The sequence below is a fragment of the Pipistrellus kuhlii genome, unplaced genomic scaffold (assembly GCF_014108245.1).
Source record: "Pipistrellus kuhlii isolate mPipKuh1 unplaced genomic scaffold, mPipKuh1.p scaffold_m20_p_2, whole genome shotgun sequence".
NCBI classification, from domain to species: domain Eukaryota; kingdom Metazoa; phylum Chordata; class Mammalia; order Chiroptera; family Vespertilionidae; genus Pipistrellus; species Pipistrellus kuhlii.
Genome location: NW_023425515.1, coordinates 181,241,462 through 181,257,767, shown reverse-complemented (window position 1 = coordinate 181,257,767; position 16,306 = coordinate 181,241,462). Strand labels below are relative to the sequence as shown.

At 47.6% G+C, this 16,306-nt stretch overlaps 1 protein-coding gene across 4 annotated transcripts in view; it reads left to right on the top strand.

Moving 5' to 3' along the window:
• The window catches only part of MAN1C1 (mannosidase alpha class 1C member 1), a 126,119-nt gene that overhangs the window by 36,184 nt on the left and 73,629 nt on the right, over nucleotides 1-16,306 (top strand). For all 4 annotated transcript variants that reach the window (XM_036447803.2, XM_045585012.1, XM_036447804.2 and 1 more), the window contains one exon: nucleotides 10,042-10,138. In XM_036447803.2, the coding sequence (XP_036303696.1) occupies nucleotides 10,042-10,138 (97 nt within the window). The remainder of the gene's footprint in view (nucleotides 1-10,041; nucleotides 10,139-16,306) is intronic.

Sequence of the window (16,306 nt, the reverse complement as noted above, 5' to 3'; positions counted from 1 at the left end):
CCCTGCTAATTTGCTTCTTTTTTATTGTCTCTCCCACAGAAGGGAACACCAGCCATGAAGGCAGGAGCTTTGCCTGTCTTATTTACTGCTGTAGGTACCTGAACATGGGGTACAGAGAGGATAGGATGCTCGATAGTGGATGCTCAATACATATTTTCTTTTTTTAAATATATTTTTATTAATTTTAGAGAGGAAGGAAGAGGGGAGAGAGATAGAAACATCAATGATGAGAGAGAATCACTGATCGGCTGCTCCTGCACGCCCCACACTGGAGATCAAGCCCACAACCAGGGCATATGGCCTGATCGGGAATCTAACCGTGACCTCCTAGTTTATAGGTCGACACTCAACCACTGAGCCACACCAGCTAGCCTTAATACATATTTTCTGAATGGATTTCAGATAGAGGGAGGTTGAGGAAAGAACAAGAAGAGGCAAAGGTTGGAACCAGACCTGGATTTGAATCTAAACCTTCCATTTATTGGTTGTATGCCTTGGAATAATTTCAGAACCTCTCTTTACCTCAATATCCTTATCTATAAAATGGGCATAATACCTGCTTCCCAGAGTAGCGATGGAGGATTAAATGAGATGTATGTTATGAACTCTGACACGGGGCCTGCTACATGTAGATGCTCAGTGGTTCATTCTCCAAGCTTTGATTGACACAAGTTTACTGGACAAGAAACAGGGCCTTTTCCTGCCCTTGAGAGTCCAGGGATTGAATCTCCGGGGATTCTGTACCCAGAGCTGGTTCCTCAGAGATAGCGATGCTGACTGGAAAACAAGGTTCCTGTCAACCTGAAGCCTTTGCTCTCGTCCTCAGCCGAGAGCTTCCCTGTGAACCCCAAAGGCCCCAAACAGGACACCCAGGCCACTGACAGTCTAGAAAGTGATTATCAAGGCTGACCTTCCATATTTCAAATAGCTTTGCCTCCCTTGGAAACCTGGCAACAGAAATTACTCCTCTCCATGGTCCAGTCCAGGTCTCTTTACCTCTTACTTTGGTATTTTCCTTGTTTTCACTTAAACCTGTGTTCCTTTGCTTTTCATCTATAATTCTTGATGTTTAGGCAAAAGAACAGATTCTGTCTCTCTCATTTCCATTTAAAGCTGGGGCAGCTTTAAAGCAGGTCATCCATTCCCTCTAGCAGACCGAGCCTCTGGGAGCAGGGAATTTGGGCATTTCTTGTTTTCCAAGAGATGCAGAACCTCAGGATGGGCCAGTTGGCCCTGGCACAAGGCAGCAGCCCGTTCTCGTTTTGAGTCTCGGAGTGCCATGTGCTTTCCATAGGCGGTGGGTCGATATTTTGTTCATTCATTAGACATCCAAGCAGCCTGGTGGGATGGAAAGGACACCTCTGGCTTTTGCATCAGCCAGACTCCAGCTTCAAACACTGGCCCTTGCACTTGCCAGCTGCATGGCCCCAAATGCTGGGAAGAGAGGCTTGTTGAGTGGGAGGCAGGGTGCTTTCACAGCGAGAGTGCGGGTTCCCGACCTTCCTCCTGCCTCCGTTGCCTGGCTCTGCCACAAATTTGTTCTGTGTCCTTTGCAGGTTATTTAACCCTGCAGGACTTGATTGCTTCATCCAGTATAATAGGGCCAATAATGGTCACCTGGCATGAAAAGGTTGGTGCAGGGCTTGGCCCAGTGCTCGGCACATAGTAAGTGCTCAACAGATGTCCACTATTGGAAAACAGAGGTCACACATGTAGCCATTATTATTACTATTGACTTCCTCTGTTTTGCCAGGCTCTGTGCTAGGGTTGGTTTGCAGAGATGAATAGGTCACAGAGCTCAAGGACAGGGGAGGCAGACATGAAAGGAATTATCCTGCAGAAGGGTTAAGTGTTGGAATCTTTGAGTAGAATGGTACCATCTTCTCTGGGCTCCAAGGAGAATCAGCAGGGAATGTAGATGATGCTGATTCCCATGCTCCAGAATATCAGAATTTCTTGTGCACAAAAAAGGCTATGGTGGAGTAGAAAGTGCATTGGAGATGTAGTTTATTCATTCATTTTCCGTTGGCAAGTGCAAGGGCCTCAGGATGATAGTCAGTTTCCTATTGCTACAGTAACAAATCACACAGACCCTATGACTTAAAACAACACAAATTTATTCTCTTATAGTTTTGAAGGTCAGAAGGCCAAAATGGGTCTCACTGGTTTAAAATCCAGGAGGACCTTTCACTTTGCAGTCAGGGAACCTATCTCAGCACAGTGACAGAGCTCGAATTAGCTTGTGATCTTCTTCATCAGTTTCTTTTGTCCATTTGCGAACTCCATACCAAGAGCCTAAAGGTTCTCAGTAGGACAGTGTCTCATCCATTCTTGCTATCCCCTGTGGCCTCACAGTTGGAGCTGTTCCTTTGTTGGGCCTTTGGTAAATCCCTGTTGAGGCAAAGCCACTGGGCAGTGTGTTTCTGCCCCAGGTAACACCATTTTCTCATGGTCCTCACAGCAGAAGGGGGTGGGGAAGGGGCCAGGGAAATTCCCCTTGTGTTGTCACCATTCTTAGGCATTTATTCAGCATATTTTCATGGAGGGCCTCTAAATGCTAGGCACTCTAAGCGCTGGGGAACAGTAGTGAGCAATGTAGTCTGCATTCTGGTGGGGGAAATAGGTACTAATTGTGTGAATCAATCACACAATTAATATAAAATTCTGATTTTAATATTCCTCCTTAATAGGGGCATTCAAATGATCTGGGAGTCTAGGCTTCACTAGGACATGGCAGCTAAGCCGAGATATGAAAGATAAGTGCTATTTGCCAGGCCAAAAGAGGAGTGATGAATGGTCCAGGGAGTGAGGCTATGGTGTTAAAGAGGCCCTGTAGCAGCAGGAGGAGTGGATTTTTGAGGAACTGAGATGGAAGCTAGTGGGCTGGGACAGAGAGAGAGAGGACAAGCTGAGGCTGGAGGCATGAGTGGTGGGGCTCTGCAGCTCCTGGTGGGCTTTAATGAGTTTGATCTTTATAACTGACAGAAGTGTGTGAGTGTGTGCTGGAGGAGGGCAGGTGGAGATATGAATAAATTTGCATTTCAAATAATCTCCCAGCTACAGTGTGGAGGAATGTGTAGGAGGCCAGAAAGGACTCCTCCAAACCAGCTACAGGCTGCTGCAGGAGTCCCATGGAGAAATGCCAGGGGCTTGGGTTAGAGTGCAGAAAGAAATGGGTGGAAAGATACTTAGTGGGTAAATTATCTAGCAACCATGTTATGGCTGCTTTTTATTAAGCATTTATTATGTACCAGCTGCTGTGCTAAACATTTCGCATATGTTATCTTATTTACTCTCAGGGCTATTGTAAGGACTAAATATTCCTATCCTCCTTTTACAGATAAGGAAACTGAGTCTCACAGAGGTTAGGTCACTCATTCAAGGCCACACAGCCAATAGGTGGCAGAGCCCTAGAGCAGTGTCTAACTTTATTTTTTTATTAATCCTTACTAGAGGATATTTCTTCCATTAATTTTTTTTAAGCAGGAGTGGAGGGAGAGACACAGAGAGAAACATTGATGTGAGAGAAGAACATCAATTGGTTACCTCCTGTAAACGCCCTGACGGCGCCGGGGATAGAGCCTGCGACTGAGGTACATGTCCTGGACCAGAAGTGAACTTTCAACCCTTCAGTCCAAGGGCCGATGCTCTAACCACTGAGAGCAGCGGTGTCTAACTTTAATGTGCATTTGGATCACCTGAGAATCTTGTTAAAATGCTGACTCTGGTTCAGCAGGTCTCGGGTGAGGCCCAGGATGCTGCGTTTCTGACATACTCCCTGGGTGTGCCCATCTGCTGGCCCCGAGACCACACTTTGAGCAACAAAAGCCTGTCTGCCTCCAGGGCTCACACTTGTAACCATGGTGCCTCAGAACAGCTAAAGATGGGGTAAGATTTCTGAGACTGATCAAATCTGAATCCCCATAGGCAGGATGTGGGAGACCTGGTAGACCTCAGATAGGTAGGGAGTCATATCACATTTTCATTTCCTACATGTGCCTCTTTTTTTCTTTCTTTTTAATATACTTTTATTGATTTCAGAGAGGAAGGGAGAGGTAGAGAGATAGAAACATCAATAACGAGAATCATATATCGGTTGCCTCCTGCATGTTCCCCACTGGAGATTGAGCCCACAACTTGGGCATGAGCCCTGACTGGGAATTGAACCTGGGACTCTTCATTCCACAGGCTGATGCTCTGTCCACTGAGCCAAACTCTACATGTGCCTTTCAATAACTCATTGAAACCCGAAAGTGAGAGGGTTCTACTCCTTTCCTCACTCCCAGCATGTAATCAAATTCCATCTGCATCTAGCTTCTGCACTATAGATTGGGGGTTATGTCACATCAGCAGCCACCAATAAGATTATTTACAATACATCAGCAGCCACCAATAAGATCATAGATGGGAGTGAATTGAGAAATCTTATCAGATGATGTTCAGGTACCAAGCTGTCTGCTGTTTCCCTGGACCTTGTTAAAAGTGAAGGAAAAATATCAACTCGATACTCTGACCTCTCTATCTATGTGGTCATTAGATCCCAGGATTATTAGAGATCAAACCCTTTCCCATTCTGCCCCTGCTAACAGGGCCAGGTGTCTCTGCTGGGAGATGCAAATAAGGTGTGAGCACATCTTTAATGGCTGGGAAAATCCATTTCCCTTCTTGGCAGCCTCAAGTTATTGCAACTATGGTTCTGGGCCAGACTTGATCTTGTGTGTGTGTGTGTGTGTGTGTGTGTGTGTGTGTGTGTGTGTGTTATTTTAAAAAGAGGAGCATAGTCCTAGCTGGTTTGGCTTAGTGGATAGAGCATCGGCCCATGCACCGAAGGATCTGGGTTCAATTCCCGTCAAGGGCATATACGTTGGTTGCCAGAAGGCAACTAATCGATGTGAAACTCTCACATCGATGTTTCTCTCTCTGTCTCTCCCCCTCTCTTCCACTCTCTCTAAAAAATCAATGGAAAAATATCCTCAGATGAGGATTAGCAACAAAAAAGAGCAGGCAATAAAGAGAGGATATCTCACTGTTTCCATGCTCACCTCCTTTCTCCCCAAGTGCCTTTAGAGAACGTTCCAATGCAAACTTTTTATTATTGAATAGTTTTCCCCTCTGGAGGTGGTCTGTCAGTATTCCCATTCCCTCCCTCCTCAAATGCAACCTTTCGCTCTTGGTTCCATTGTTCTGAGGCTCCCTGGCTGGAGTGGGCTTCTGTGCCTGGGCAACACACTGAATTCTAGTCACTTTTCTGCAGGAGAGAATCCTAGAGTTTCAAGACAGGTAGAAGAGCATCTTAAATAAAATAATAATGTCTGACTCACACTAGTAAACTGTTTTTCCCTTTAAGATTTCATGTCATTGTAATTTGTTCCAGTGGACAAGAAGAGCTTTCGTCTGAGAAAGAACTGACAGGAAGTCTTGAGACTCAGCACCAATTGCTCTGCCTGTCTCCCTATCATTGGAGCTTTGTTTGCTGCCTTCGCAGGACTCGGTGAAGGGAAGGCTTTGCAGGCTATTGTTAGGTGTTCTGTGAATCCATAAATCACAGACTGATGGAAGGGAGGGGCTTTCAGAGACCATCTAGAGCTGTCTTCTGTCTCTAGCACAGACATGTGCACACGCAAATGATAATTGCCTGTTGTGTAGTTGTAGGACCCAGTGGGAGCAGAGGTATAATTTCTCTTGGTGTTTACTTCTCATGTCTCTTGATTCTTAAAGTCATATTCTTGAGTCTGTCCCAAATTTAGCACCACAGCTCAGGCCGCCCCAGGCCCAATCAGTGGCTTCACTGTCCTGGCCCATGGTTTGGAGACACAAACTACCCCTGTGCTAATGACGTCTGTGTCCTGGCCATGACCAGTCACTTCCCCTGTCTGGGTCTCACACGGTCCTTATACAATGTGGCTTTGGGACTAGATGATGTCTCTGTCACTCAGATTCTGTTTGACTCTGAGATTCTGGTTCTTGCTTCTACTTATGTTGTTTCTCTTGCTGATTGGCCTTCTCTCTCATCAAAACCCAGCTCCATCCTATCCACCCCATGGCCAACCACCAGGAACTTCCTTTTGACTTACGAGTAGCACCTTATCATTTATTCCTATGCTTTTCATTTTAACAACCTTTAATTTTCACATTACAAACATTTCTAAATATTAACCATAAAAAATCCAGAAAATCTAGGTCAGTAAGAAGAAAAAAATAACTTCTGACAAACAAACACTGTCAGCATTTTTGGTATATTTTCTTCCAGTCTTTTTTTTTTAATTTAATAAACTTATTCATAAGCCAATGAGTTTCATACTTTATATTTTGGTATCCTTCTTTTCCACTTAATATATAGTGAGCATTTTTTTTTAACATCCCTAATATTTGGAAACATCATTCTTTTTAATTGATCTTAGAGAGAGAGAGAGAAGAGAGGGAGAAACATCAATCAGTTGCCTCCCACATACACCTCAACCAAGCATCGAATCCACAACCTGGGAATGTGCCCTAATTGGAAATTGAACCCACTACCTTTTGGTGCATGGGATGACACACTAACCAACTGAGTCATACTGGCCAGAACTGGAAACATAATTTTTTATATCTGTTTATTACTTTATATCTCATACTTTATTTAGCCCTTACATGGTTATTTCTGAATGAGAGCAATACCTATCCTGTCAAGCCCACTGGACTATCCAGATAAAAAAAAGACAAGCCTTTCTATGTGTCATCCTCTTCTTGTGCCCCTCACAGTCCTACTTGGCCATCGGGACACTTGGGTACCCATAAAGCTCCCTTGAGACACAGGCTTACTCTTTTCTGAGCACCTCTGTTGCTCAGAGACCCTTCCCTCTGACCTGTTGCTTATCCTGTGCCAAGTACGGTCCACAGTGAGTCTCTCAGCCATATATTAAGCTCCAGAGATAATTTTCTTGTGTGACATTCATTCAGTAAGTATTTAATGAACACCAGTCATATGCCTGTGATATCCCCGAGTGAGTCGCTGGACTTGTGGCAATGAATAAGGGTAAATAGTTGCAAGCATAAAAGCTTGGCTGCAGGCTGCTAAGTGACTGGGTATCAGGAATGTGGGGTAGAAGTAGGTTCTTGACTTGGGCTTGGCTGGCAAGGAGGTCTTTCTGCAAAAGTGCTCTTTCAGCTGGGATCTGAAGGAAGACAGAGTTGGCAGGGAAGTAGAGGGTGGGAGCCCTGACGGGTTTGGCTCAGTGCTTTCCACTGTACCAAGCACTCCCGCATAGCTGCAGTCCAAACTGCGGCCAAGCACAGACAGGACATCTGGTGTGTGCCGCTTTAGGTGCGTGAGGAAGAGAAATGAGGACTTCTTGGCTGGGGGTCTTTCCTGTTCACTGCTCATCCAGTGCCTGGGCTGAGCCGCCACTCATGACTCAAGATAGGAGACCCACGGTTTGCGAGTCTGTGCACTCTGTGTGTGTGTGTGTGTGTGTGTGTGTGTGTGTGTACATGCATGCAGTTGAGAGAAACTCTGATGGCCTTCTGAATCCAGTCCCCAGTGACACGGGATCACTGGTGCCATCATTCCCCTTCATTGATGTGGATGTCTATGAGAACGTCCCACATTCCAAACATCTCAGCATTCCTGCAGTGACAGCCTCTTTGAGAATATGTAGATACCTGTGATTTTCTTAATTACTCCTGTACACCCACATTTCTCCCTCCCTTAAGCAGGAGGGCATATTGAGGATAGGGTACTGTCTTTTCCCCTCCAGACCTCTGCTCCTCCTTTCCTGCTGTCATTTATGTTTAACAGCCTCCTGCTGCTCTCCCACCCTCCACCGCCCTTCTCTCCCCTCACACTGACTTACTCAAGGGGCTCTGCATAAGAGAGACTGAGGGAGGAGACCAGACTCCCTCAAGTGCTCATACCCAGCAATTAGTTTCTGTTATTGGCAATTCAAGATAAATAGAAAATGATAGAGGAGCCTGATGGGTTTGGCTCAGTAGATAGAGTGTCAGCCTGCGGGCTCAAGGGTCCCGGGTTCGAATCTGGTCAAGGGCATGTGCCTTGGTTTTGGGCACATCTCCAGTAGGGGGGGAGGGGGTTCAGGAGTCAGCTGATTAATGTTTCTCATTGATGTTTCTAACTCTTCCTCTCTGTAAAAAATCAATAAAATATATTTTTTAAGAAAGAAAGAAAAAGCAAATTACAGAGGAATGGAACCAGGATCAAAGTGCTTGGCATGCATCATCATGACATTTACGTGTGTCACGTGTGCCAGGCACGGGGCGGGAGAGAAGGGGAGAGAGGGAAAAGGGGTCAGGTCTGCTGGCCTGGGAGTTGAAAGAGCTGGATTCCAGCCCTGCTCAATGTGCCGCCCTGAGCATTTCCCATTTCTGGGCCTCAGTTTCACCAACAGTGAAATGGAGAGGTTCTAGGCTATTCTGTCATTTGATAGAGAGCACAGGTCATAGATGTGTCATGGCTGCCCTCCTGGGCTGTGCAGCAAGCACAGCAGAAGTTACTGTTCTGATTTGTCTAGAAGAGCTGGAGCTGCAGAACACAGAGGATGCAGGTGGAAATGTCCAGAAGGGGGGCTGAGGCAGGAAGGGAGGCCAGGGAGAGAAGAAAAACAAAAGAAAGCCTGGAAGTGAGGTGACAAAAAATAAACACGTAAGATAGATCCGTGTTCTCAAACGTGGTCCGTGGGCCAGCGGGGTGACATGGGAACTTGTCAGAAAAACAAACTCTTGGGCCACCCCAGGCCTGCTGAATCAGAAACTCAGGAATGGGGCCCTTTTCACAAGCCCTCCAGGTGACTGGTGCACGCTGAAGTCTGAGGACCTATAGGATGGATGGGAGGAGGCGTGGACAGAAGAGTGTTTGTTGATCACTTGCTGTGTCAGGTCAGAAACCAGGCATTTCATTTAAACCTTTCAGGAATGTGGTAAAGCAGGCCTGTTATTCCCAATTCAAAGATGAAGCAACTGAGGCTCAGAGATGTTTAGTCACTGGCCAAAGTCAAAGAGGTAGTGACAGAGGTAGAATTCTTTCCACTGTACCAAGCTTCTCCCTACCCATCTGTCCCTTAGCTGCCTGCCCTGGTTCCCTCCTCGGCCCCACAGTCACCCCAGAGCTCTTCTCTGCTCTCCTGCTGCAAAGGCAAAAAGGCAGCACCACAGGAGCAAATAAAGGAGATCAGGGAAGTGGGCTGGGGCCACCGTCACCTTGCATTTCTCCAGCTCAGTGCCACGTGCAGCCAGGGGACCAGGTTCCAGTGGGATGCTCCCAAGGAGCTGACAGTTTCCTTAATGTAGTAACAACTCACCTGCTCGGTGACAAAGTTGACAGATACTTATTGCTGCCTATGTGTGCCAAGCCCTGTGCTGGTGCTGTGGGAGAAACTGAGGCAGGTCCAGGTAGTTTCTGACTTCAAGGGGTTTATAGTTCAGAGCCAGGGAAACAAAAAATAACAGTGAGCAGCTGGAGTACCAGGGAGCCTGGGACAGCCAGGGTAGGTCCAGCCAAATGTTGGAGGAGTTCGGAGAGACTCATGTGGGGACAGCACCAAGGCTTTGGGGACAGTCTTAACGCTTTGGAGCCAGAGGTATGAGTTCAATTCCCAGCACTGATTTACTGTGTAATCTTGGGCAAGTCGCCTCATATATGACCTGTCTCCTTTTCTACAAAATGGATTTGCTATCCTTTGCTCGGGGATTGTTCTATTTGATTGAGACGGGCATCATTCATTGAGTTGTTCCTTCCTTCAGAGGGTCACTTGAGGCCAGAGCAAAACAGAGGAGTCTTCCTGGACGAGGTGGGCCTTAGCTTTGGCTCCGACTGTCTTCTCTAGGAAATCTGTGTCCAGGTTCTGGACATGTGGGGTTGTCCAAGGACAATGGCCTTCCGGGCAGCTGTAACTAAGAATAAAATTATAGCAGGAGAAAGTCATTTTCCTCAGTTTGGAAGATTATTTTTTTTATGTGATTTCAAACCCTGTTACAAAGGGCAAAGCCGGGTGGCCAGCCCGCCCTCTTGGGAGTTGCCGTGCTCATGTTGCCCACCTTTTCTTATAGATGATGCAGTTCGCCTGGCAGAGCTATAAGCGTTACGCGATGGGGAAAAACGAGCTCCAGCCCCTCACCAAGGACGGCTACCAGGGCAACATGTTTGGTAAGTGGCCGTCGGGGAGGCCCACTGCCCCCCTGGTGGCTGAGCTGAACTTATTGTTGGCTCCCTATTTCTCCAAGTTTGGGTTCCTTCTGGACTGTTTAGGTTTCTGAGGCTTCTAAATCTGGGGCAACCATCACTCTCCTCACACACTTCTTTGTGCCAAGATCACTTATTTCTTAGCTCAAACAAACTTGGAAGTGTAAGTGGGGACCGTGAGTGAAGGAGACTCGTTTAACCCACCCTTCCAAGGACAGCTGTAAAACGACATTGGGTGTTTTCCCAGAGAAACTGAACACATTTCCAATGAGATGGCCGCCTTCAGGGTCCAGGGTGGTGTCTCGCTCTCTGACTCGGTGGATGCGTGAGGGAGTAGCACAGGTTCTGCCGTGTGTCGGTGGCTTGTCTTTGGCCTGCGATTCTCCTAACCCAGCACCTCAAAAGCCTCTCTTGGCCGAAGAGACTGCAAGGTGCCTTATTGTGGGCAGGGCCTCGGGTTCAAAATTTAACACTCATCCAAGTTGCCAGCTCCCCTCTGTGCAGGTCTCTTATGTGAAAAGATGCTGGAGGCAGCCTGACCCCCCCCTTTCCTGAGAGGCAAGAGCTAGCTGAGGCCAGAGACGGAAAAATTCAGTACCTGTATTTCTCACACCCTAGAAACATAGGCTCCTGAAATAGAGACCCAAGAACCAAGTCAGATCACAAATCTCAAAAGTAGGTTTATAAGGGACAGCCCCCCAATGTATGGCCCTGGCAGAAGGACTTGTGTTGTGGGAAAAGGAACCTCCCTTCCTTCCTCTAACCATCCGGCTTCACAACCGTTCTGGCTGTTCAGACAATTCACTCCCCTTGTGAGGAGGAGGGCGTGTATTTGGGTAGCTCCCCGGCCCCCCAATTATCATAGGACTGTAGGGAATTTGAGAATGTATAAAAAAAATGTAAAGCAGGCCCAAAAAATCTCTTTCTACCACATAGATGCAGCCTCTACTGACATCTTGGCTCATATCCATCCAATCTTTTCTTCTGTGTGCCTTTCTCTCCTATATACTATTTTACGTCCTTTCTTTTTGTTTTCTCGACTTAATGTTATATCGTAAGTGTTTCTCTAACTCATTTAAATTTTTTCATAAAGAATGCTGTTAGTGGTTGCAGTTATTGCCGGGATGTGCCATAATTCATTTAACCATCCACTAATGTTGGACAAAGGTTGTTTCCAATTTTTCGCTCTTAAAAATAATGCAGCAATTATCATCTCTGTGCAAAAAATGTTGTCTTAGGATAACTGCCTAGAGAGGACTCCTGAGTGAGAGGGGAGGATGACAGATGTTTCTTTACCCTCAGATAGGCAATGTGTGGATTCCAGGTTAGGTGCGCAGCTGCCTTGTCTGCCTAGAGCACAGACCTTCCCCACAGCCTACAGCCACACTGGGAAAGATGGCTGGTGTGGGTCTCGGCTGTTGGAGCTTTGGCTTCTAGTGTAAGTCAGCGATGTAATCCAGGAGGCTTCTTCTCTCTTTCTTCCTAACCGTCTGCAGATAGTCAGGGAATTGGTGGAGGTTGGGGCAAGGCTGTTGATTTCTGACCTTGCACAGCATGGGCACAGCTATTAATCAAACTGTCAATGGGGGGTGGGGGTGGGGGGAGGCACCATGGGGAGCACTCTGGGAGGGATTAGGCTAAACTAAGTCCCATTCTGCAAAATTCCTCAAGGCCCCAGATGTAAGTCTCAACCCTCCTGCCCCTTTCCTTTTTTTTTTTTTTTTTTTTTTTTTTTTTTAAATGTATTTTATTGATTCTGTACAGAGAGGAAGGGAGAGAGATAGAGAGTTAGAAACATCGATGAGAGATAGACATCGATCAGCTGCCTCTTGCACACCCCCTACTGGGGATATGCCCGCAACCAAGGTACATGCCCTTGACCGGAATCGAACCCGGGACCTTTCAGTCCCCAAGCCGACGCTCTATCCATTGAGCCAAACCGGTCTTGGCCCTCCTGCCCCTTTCCAATCAGTGAGCCTGGTGGAGAGTGGGAGCCTGGAATGGTGGGAAGACACTGGATCTTGAGTCAGAAGACCTGAGTACAAGTCCTCACTCCGCCTGAACTATCTGAGTGACTAAATTCAGGTCACTTAACCTCTCTGGGCCCCTGTGCATTCATCCTTCACACTGGGCTGCTATGAAAGTAAGCCTGAACCTGAAAGTATATTTGAGTGATTTACAATTTCCGTTGTAAGAAATGTGTTTGGCAGTTGCCCATGTGAGCCCATAGAGGGTTCTGAGGTCCCATGGGGTATCTGTCTCCCAAGCGTGGCTTTGGCAGAGCCTTGGGTGCCCCAATAACCAGTGCCTACAGCAGTCCTGGCAGCGAGCAGAGCCTGCTTTCTACAGTCAGAAAATGAGCCACAGTGGGCCCAGCTCCTGGGAAAGGAGGATGTGTAAGAACCCAGGCACCAGCAGGGAGAGCTGGTCTTGATTTACTCACTTTTTCACTCAACAGATGCTTGTTGGGTGCCTTGCCTGATGCTGATTACTAGGGATATGGGGTAAATGGCAGAGCAGAAACTCCATCAGATCTGCCAAGACATGCACTGGCAACCCTCCCCAGATCCCTGGGGTCTGTCCAGGTGCTCTCAGAGAGAGGAACAAGTAGAAGGTAATCACAGGTGAGCACGTGAACAGTCCTTCACTGGCTTTACTAGTAGATTCTGTGCCTCAAACCCAACAGACCAGGGTTCAAATTCAGACTTCACAACTTTTTGGCCTGTGACCTTGAGCAAGTCATTTCTGACTGAGCTTGATTTTTTTCTATAAAATAGAGCTAATAAAGACATCAACCCCCAGCCCAGGCCTGCCTGACACACAGGACCTGCTTAACTGTAGGGCTATGATTACTGTTACAGCAAATGGGTCCTGTGATGCAGAGAAGAGGGCTTACGGGCAATCTAAGAGCCTGGGGGAGGCAAGTTTGGGGTAGACCCATGTGGGGCTTTGAAGCCAGGCAATTTCCAAAGATAAAAGGAGATGAACTGGCCTGATTACACTGCTTTTCTTATCCCACTTTTTCTGGACTCATGTGGGTGGCTGGCTGCTGCCATCATCAATGACCTCCCAATAAACTGGACCTCTGGGGAATGATCAGGTGGCAGCAGTGCCCACCCTGCCCCACCTGGCTGTGCAGGGGACCCTAGGCTGCCCCTGGTGCTGTTTGGACACGGCTCTTGCAGCCTCCCCTCCAGGCCTGTGGGGCCAGGAGGGCTGGATGTGGGGAAGGGTAATGAGTTCACACCAGTGTCTGGCTTTGCAGGATTTACAGGAGCTGCAGTGAGGATCTCAGATGGCAGCCTGGTCTTCCTGTGTGGCATTGCACCAAATTGAATCCCCCTCCCAACCGATCATGTGTCCCTCCCTGAATATGTTCTTACTTTGTGATAGGACCACTAAGTGAGGTGTCTCTCAAGCCAGTTTTGTGTCCTAAGCAATTCATTGTCAAAATGGTTTCCTTTTTGCCAGCCTCCTGCTGAGCAGGCCCCATCAGGAAATGTTCCCAAGACTCCAGAGACTGTGAGCAAAGAGAACACGGCATGCTCCTCACATGGGCTCCGGCCCCTTTCCCTTTCCTGAGAGGTGGCCAGATGGGGCAGTAAGTGTCCAGCGGGTGGTGGAAATAGCATGAACTTAGGACCTAGTCGGCCAGGGTGGAAGCTCTGAGTTGCCATTGGCAGCTGTGTGGCCTCTGACTGCAGAGTGGGACAGAGGCCACTGCCTCCTGGGCTTGTGGTGGCAGTTAGAGAGAAGGCGTGTGCAGGGCCTACTCCCATGCCAGGCACAGAGCTGGCTCTTGATGGCAGTGCTCTTATCACCATTAAGTCACAGAGGAGAGCCTGCCACTTGCAGAATGGAATCCAAGAGTGGAGAGTAGAGGCACCAGCTCTAAGCAGCAGAGGCCCAGCTTCCTCGCCTATAAGAAGGGGCTGCTGCTAGAATGTGGGAGGATTTCAAAAAGCTAAGAGAAGAGCATAGACTCTTGGGGCCAGGAGCTTGGATTTGCATGCTGTTGTGCCACTTACTAAATGTGATCTTGGGCAAGTTTCTTAACCTTTCTGGGCCGTGGCATCCCAGTTATAAAGTGGTGACAATAGTACCTACCCACAAGATTGTTTTAAAATGAGTCAACACATGAGAAGTGCTCATATTCATGCTTGGCACATAGGCAGCAGCATTCTTCAAATGCAGCTGCTCTGAGGAGGCTATAACGCCCTTGGAACAGTGTGTGCTTCTCCTGCTTTGACCAAGGAGTGCCTAAGCCCTCTGGACCCAGGGACCCACATCAGGACTTTGCCAGCCTGATCTCTCCTTCCATTCCCCCATGCCTTGGGTGTCCATGGCAGAGATTGTGTATGGACAGTCTACTAGTAGGCATTGTACCTCTCACCCCTTCATTTGAGCAGCTTACAGTTGCATTTTTAACAGGGGAGAGGCCATGAGATAAATCGGCCTCCTGCTAGCATTAGGGTTTCTTGGCGAGGAGTTAGTGACACCTCACACTGGGTGCCAGCTGCCAGCCTTGAAGCACTTACTGAGCATTCATGCTCCCAAGAAGCCAGAGCAATCTGTGAGAATTTCATCCTGCTTGGCAGTGGGGAAATCTTCACAGGGCACAGAGTGCTAGGAGGTGGCCACTGAGAGGCCCTCCAAGGGAAGTCTGACTCCCTCATCTTAGTTGGGGAAATCAAGCTCAGAGAGGGGAAGGAGGCACAGCATATTGATTCTATTGATAGGACTGGCACCACCCACTCTGAGACTGGCAAAATGTCCAGGGCCAGATTGTTGAAACACGGGCCTGTGGTCATGGCCAAATCACCACCAGGAACTAGACATTCTCAAACTTTGGCAGGAGCAAGCTGTGGGGAAGTGTATGATTTGGGGGCCAAGATGCTACCACTCCCTGGACATGCGTCACATCAGGCATTGTTACTACATGCCCTTGTATTCTCCTCACAGCCCTTACCTATCTTATCCTCATTCCACAGATGAGAAAACTGAGACTTGGTGACTTTTGGGACTTGCTTGGTCACACAGTTATCAAGTAGGGACTTGATCACAGGTCTGTTGGATTCCAAAACCCAATTTATCAGCCACCATGCTGCCCTGTATCCCAGCGATCACATACAGTGGCCATGGAGAGGGGAACTTGGCAGAGTGGTGGCCTCAGGGATGGTGGTGTGGCATCTTTACTCCACTGCCCTCCTGGGAGCCGGGGAAGAAGTGTACTTCATGTACTTCTGTAGGCATCAGTATTTATTGGGCATCAACTGAGTGCTCAGGGCTTGGAAAAAAGATTCAGGTTTCCCTCCTTTCTCCCAGCACAGGAAAATATTTAACCCTGCCCAATAACCTAAAAACACCTCATTGAAAGCTGAGAGGTGCATGGATTTGGGAACCAGACAAGCCCGAGTTTGAATTCTGGCTCTGCCACTTACTAGTAATGTAACCTCTCTGCACTCAGTTTCTTCATCTGTGAGGATAATACCTATTTCACCCAACATTTGTGAGGATTAGATAAAACAGATGTGTCTAAACACCTGCCCATTTACACTCACTAGCTATAAGCTGCTGCCATTGTTATATTTATAATAAAATAATCGTGAGAATAATTATATTCCAAGGAAAGGATCATAAAATAGACTCCTGGTACGTTTTATAGAATGAAAGAATTGCCTCTAACAGTCTCTGCCTGCCCTACGTCCTGGGTTTGGCTGGGGAAGGGCTGGGCCCTGCTTTGCTCTCTCTTCCTCGCATTCTCTTCGCTGCCTTGACCTCTTCCTCTGTCACAAAGTGCAGTTAGAATCAGCAAACTGACCCTGTTAGAGCAGCCGTCCTGCCTGGTCAGCAGATGTGATCTCAGGCATCTTCTGTGTGGAGGACGGAGATGCTTGCATGGCCAAAAGCAACGCCCCCTCTCGAGATGGCCCAGGATGACTGTGAGAGCCCCAAATTGGATTCTGCCTCTACCCTGTGAATCCCTGATGGAACTGCCAACCAAATCCCTATTTCGAGGGATGATTTATGGCTTTGGGTGAGTTAAGAGGCAAAATGAACAGAGCATGATTTTCAGATCACAGGCTGGGAATGCTTGGCCTTGGCAGAGAGAAAAATCATCTTTGCCTTGTA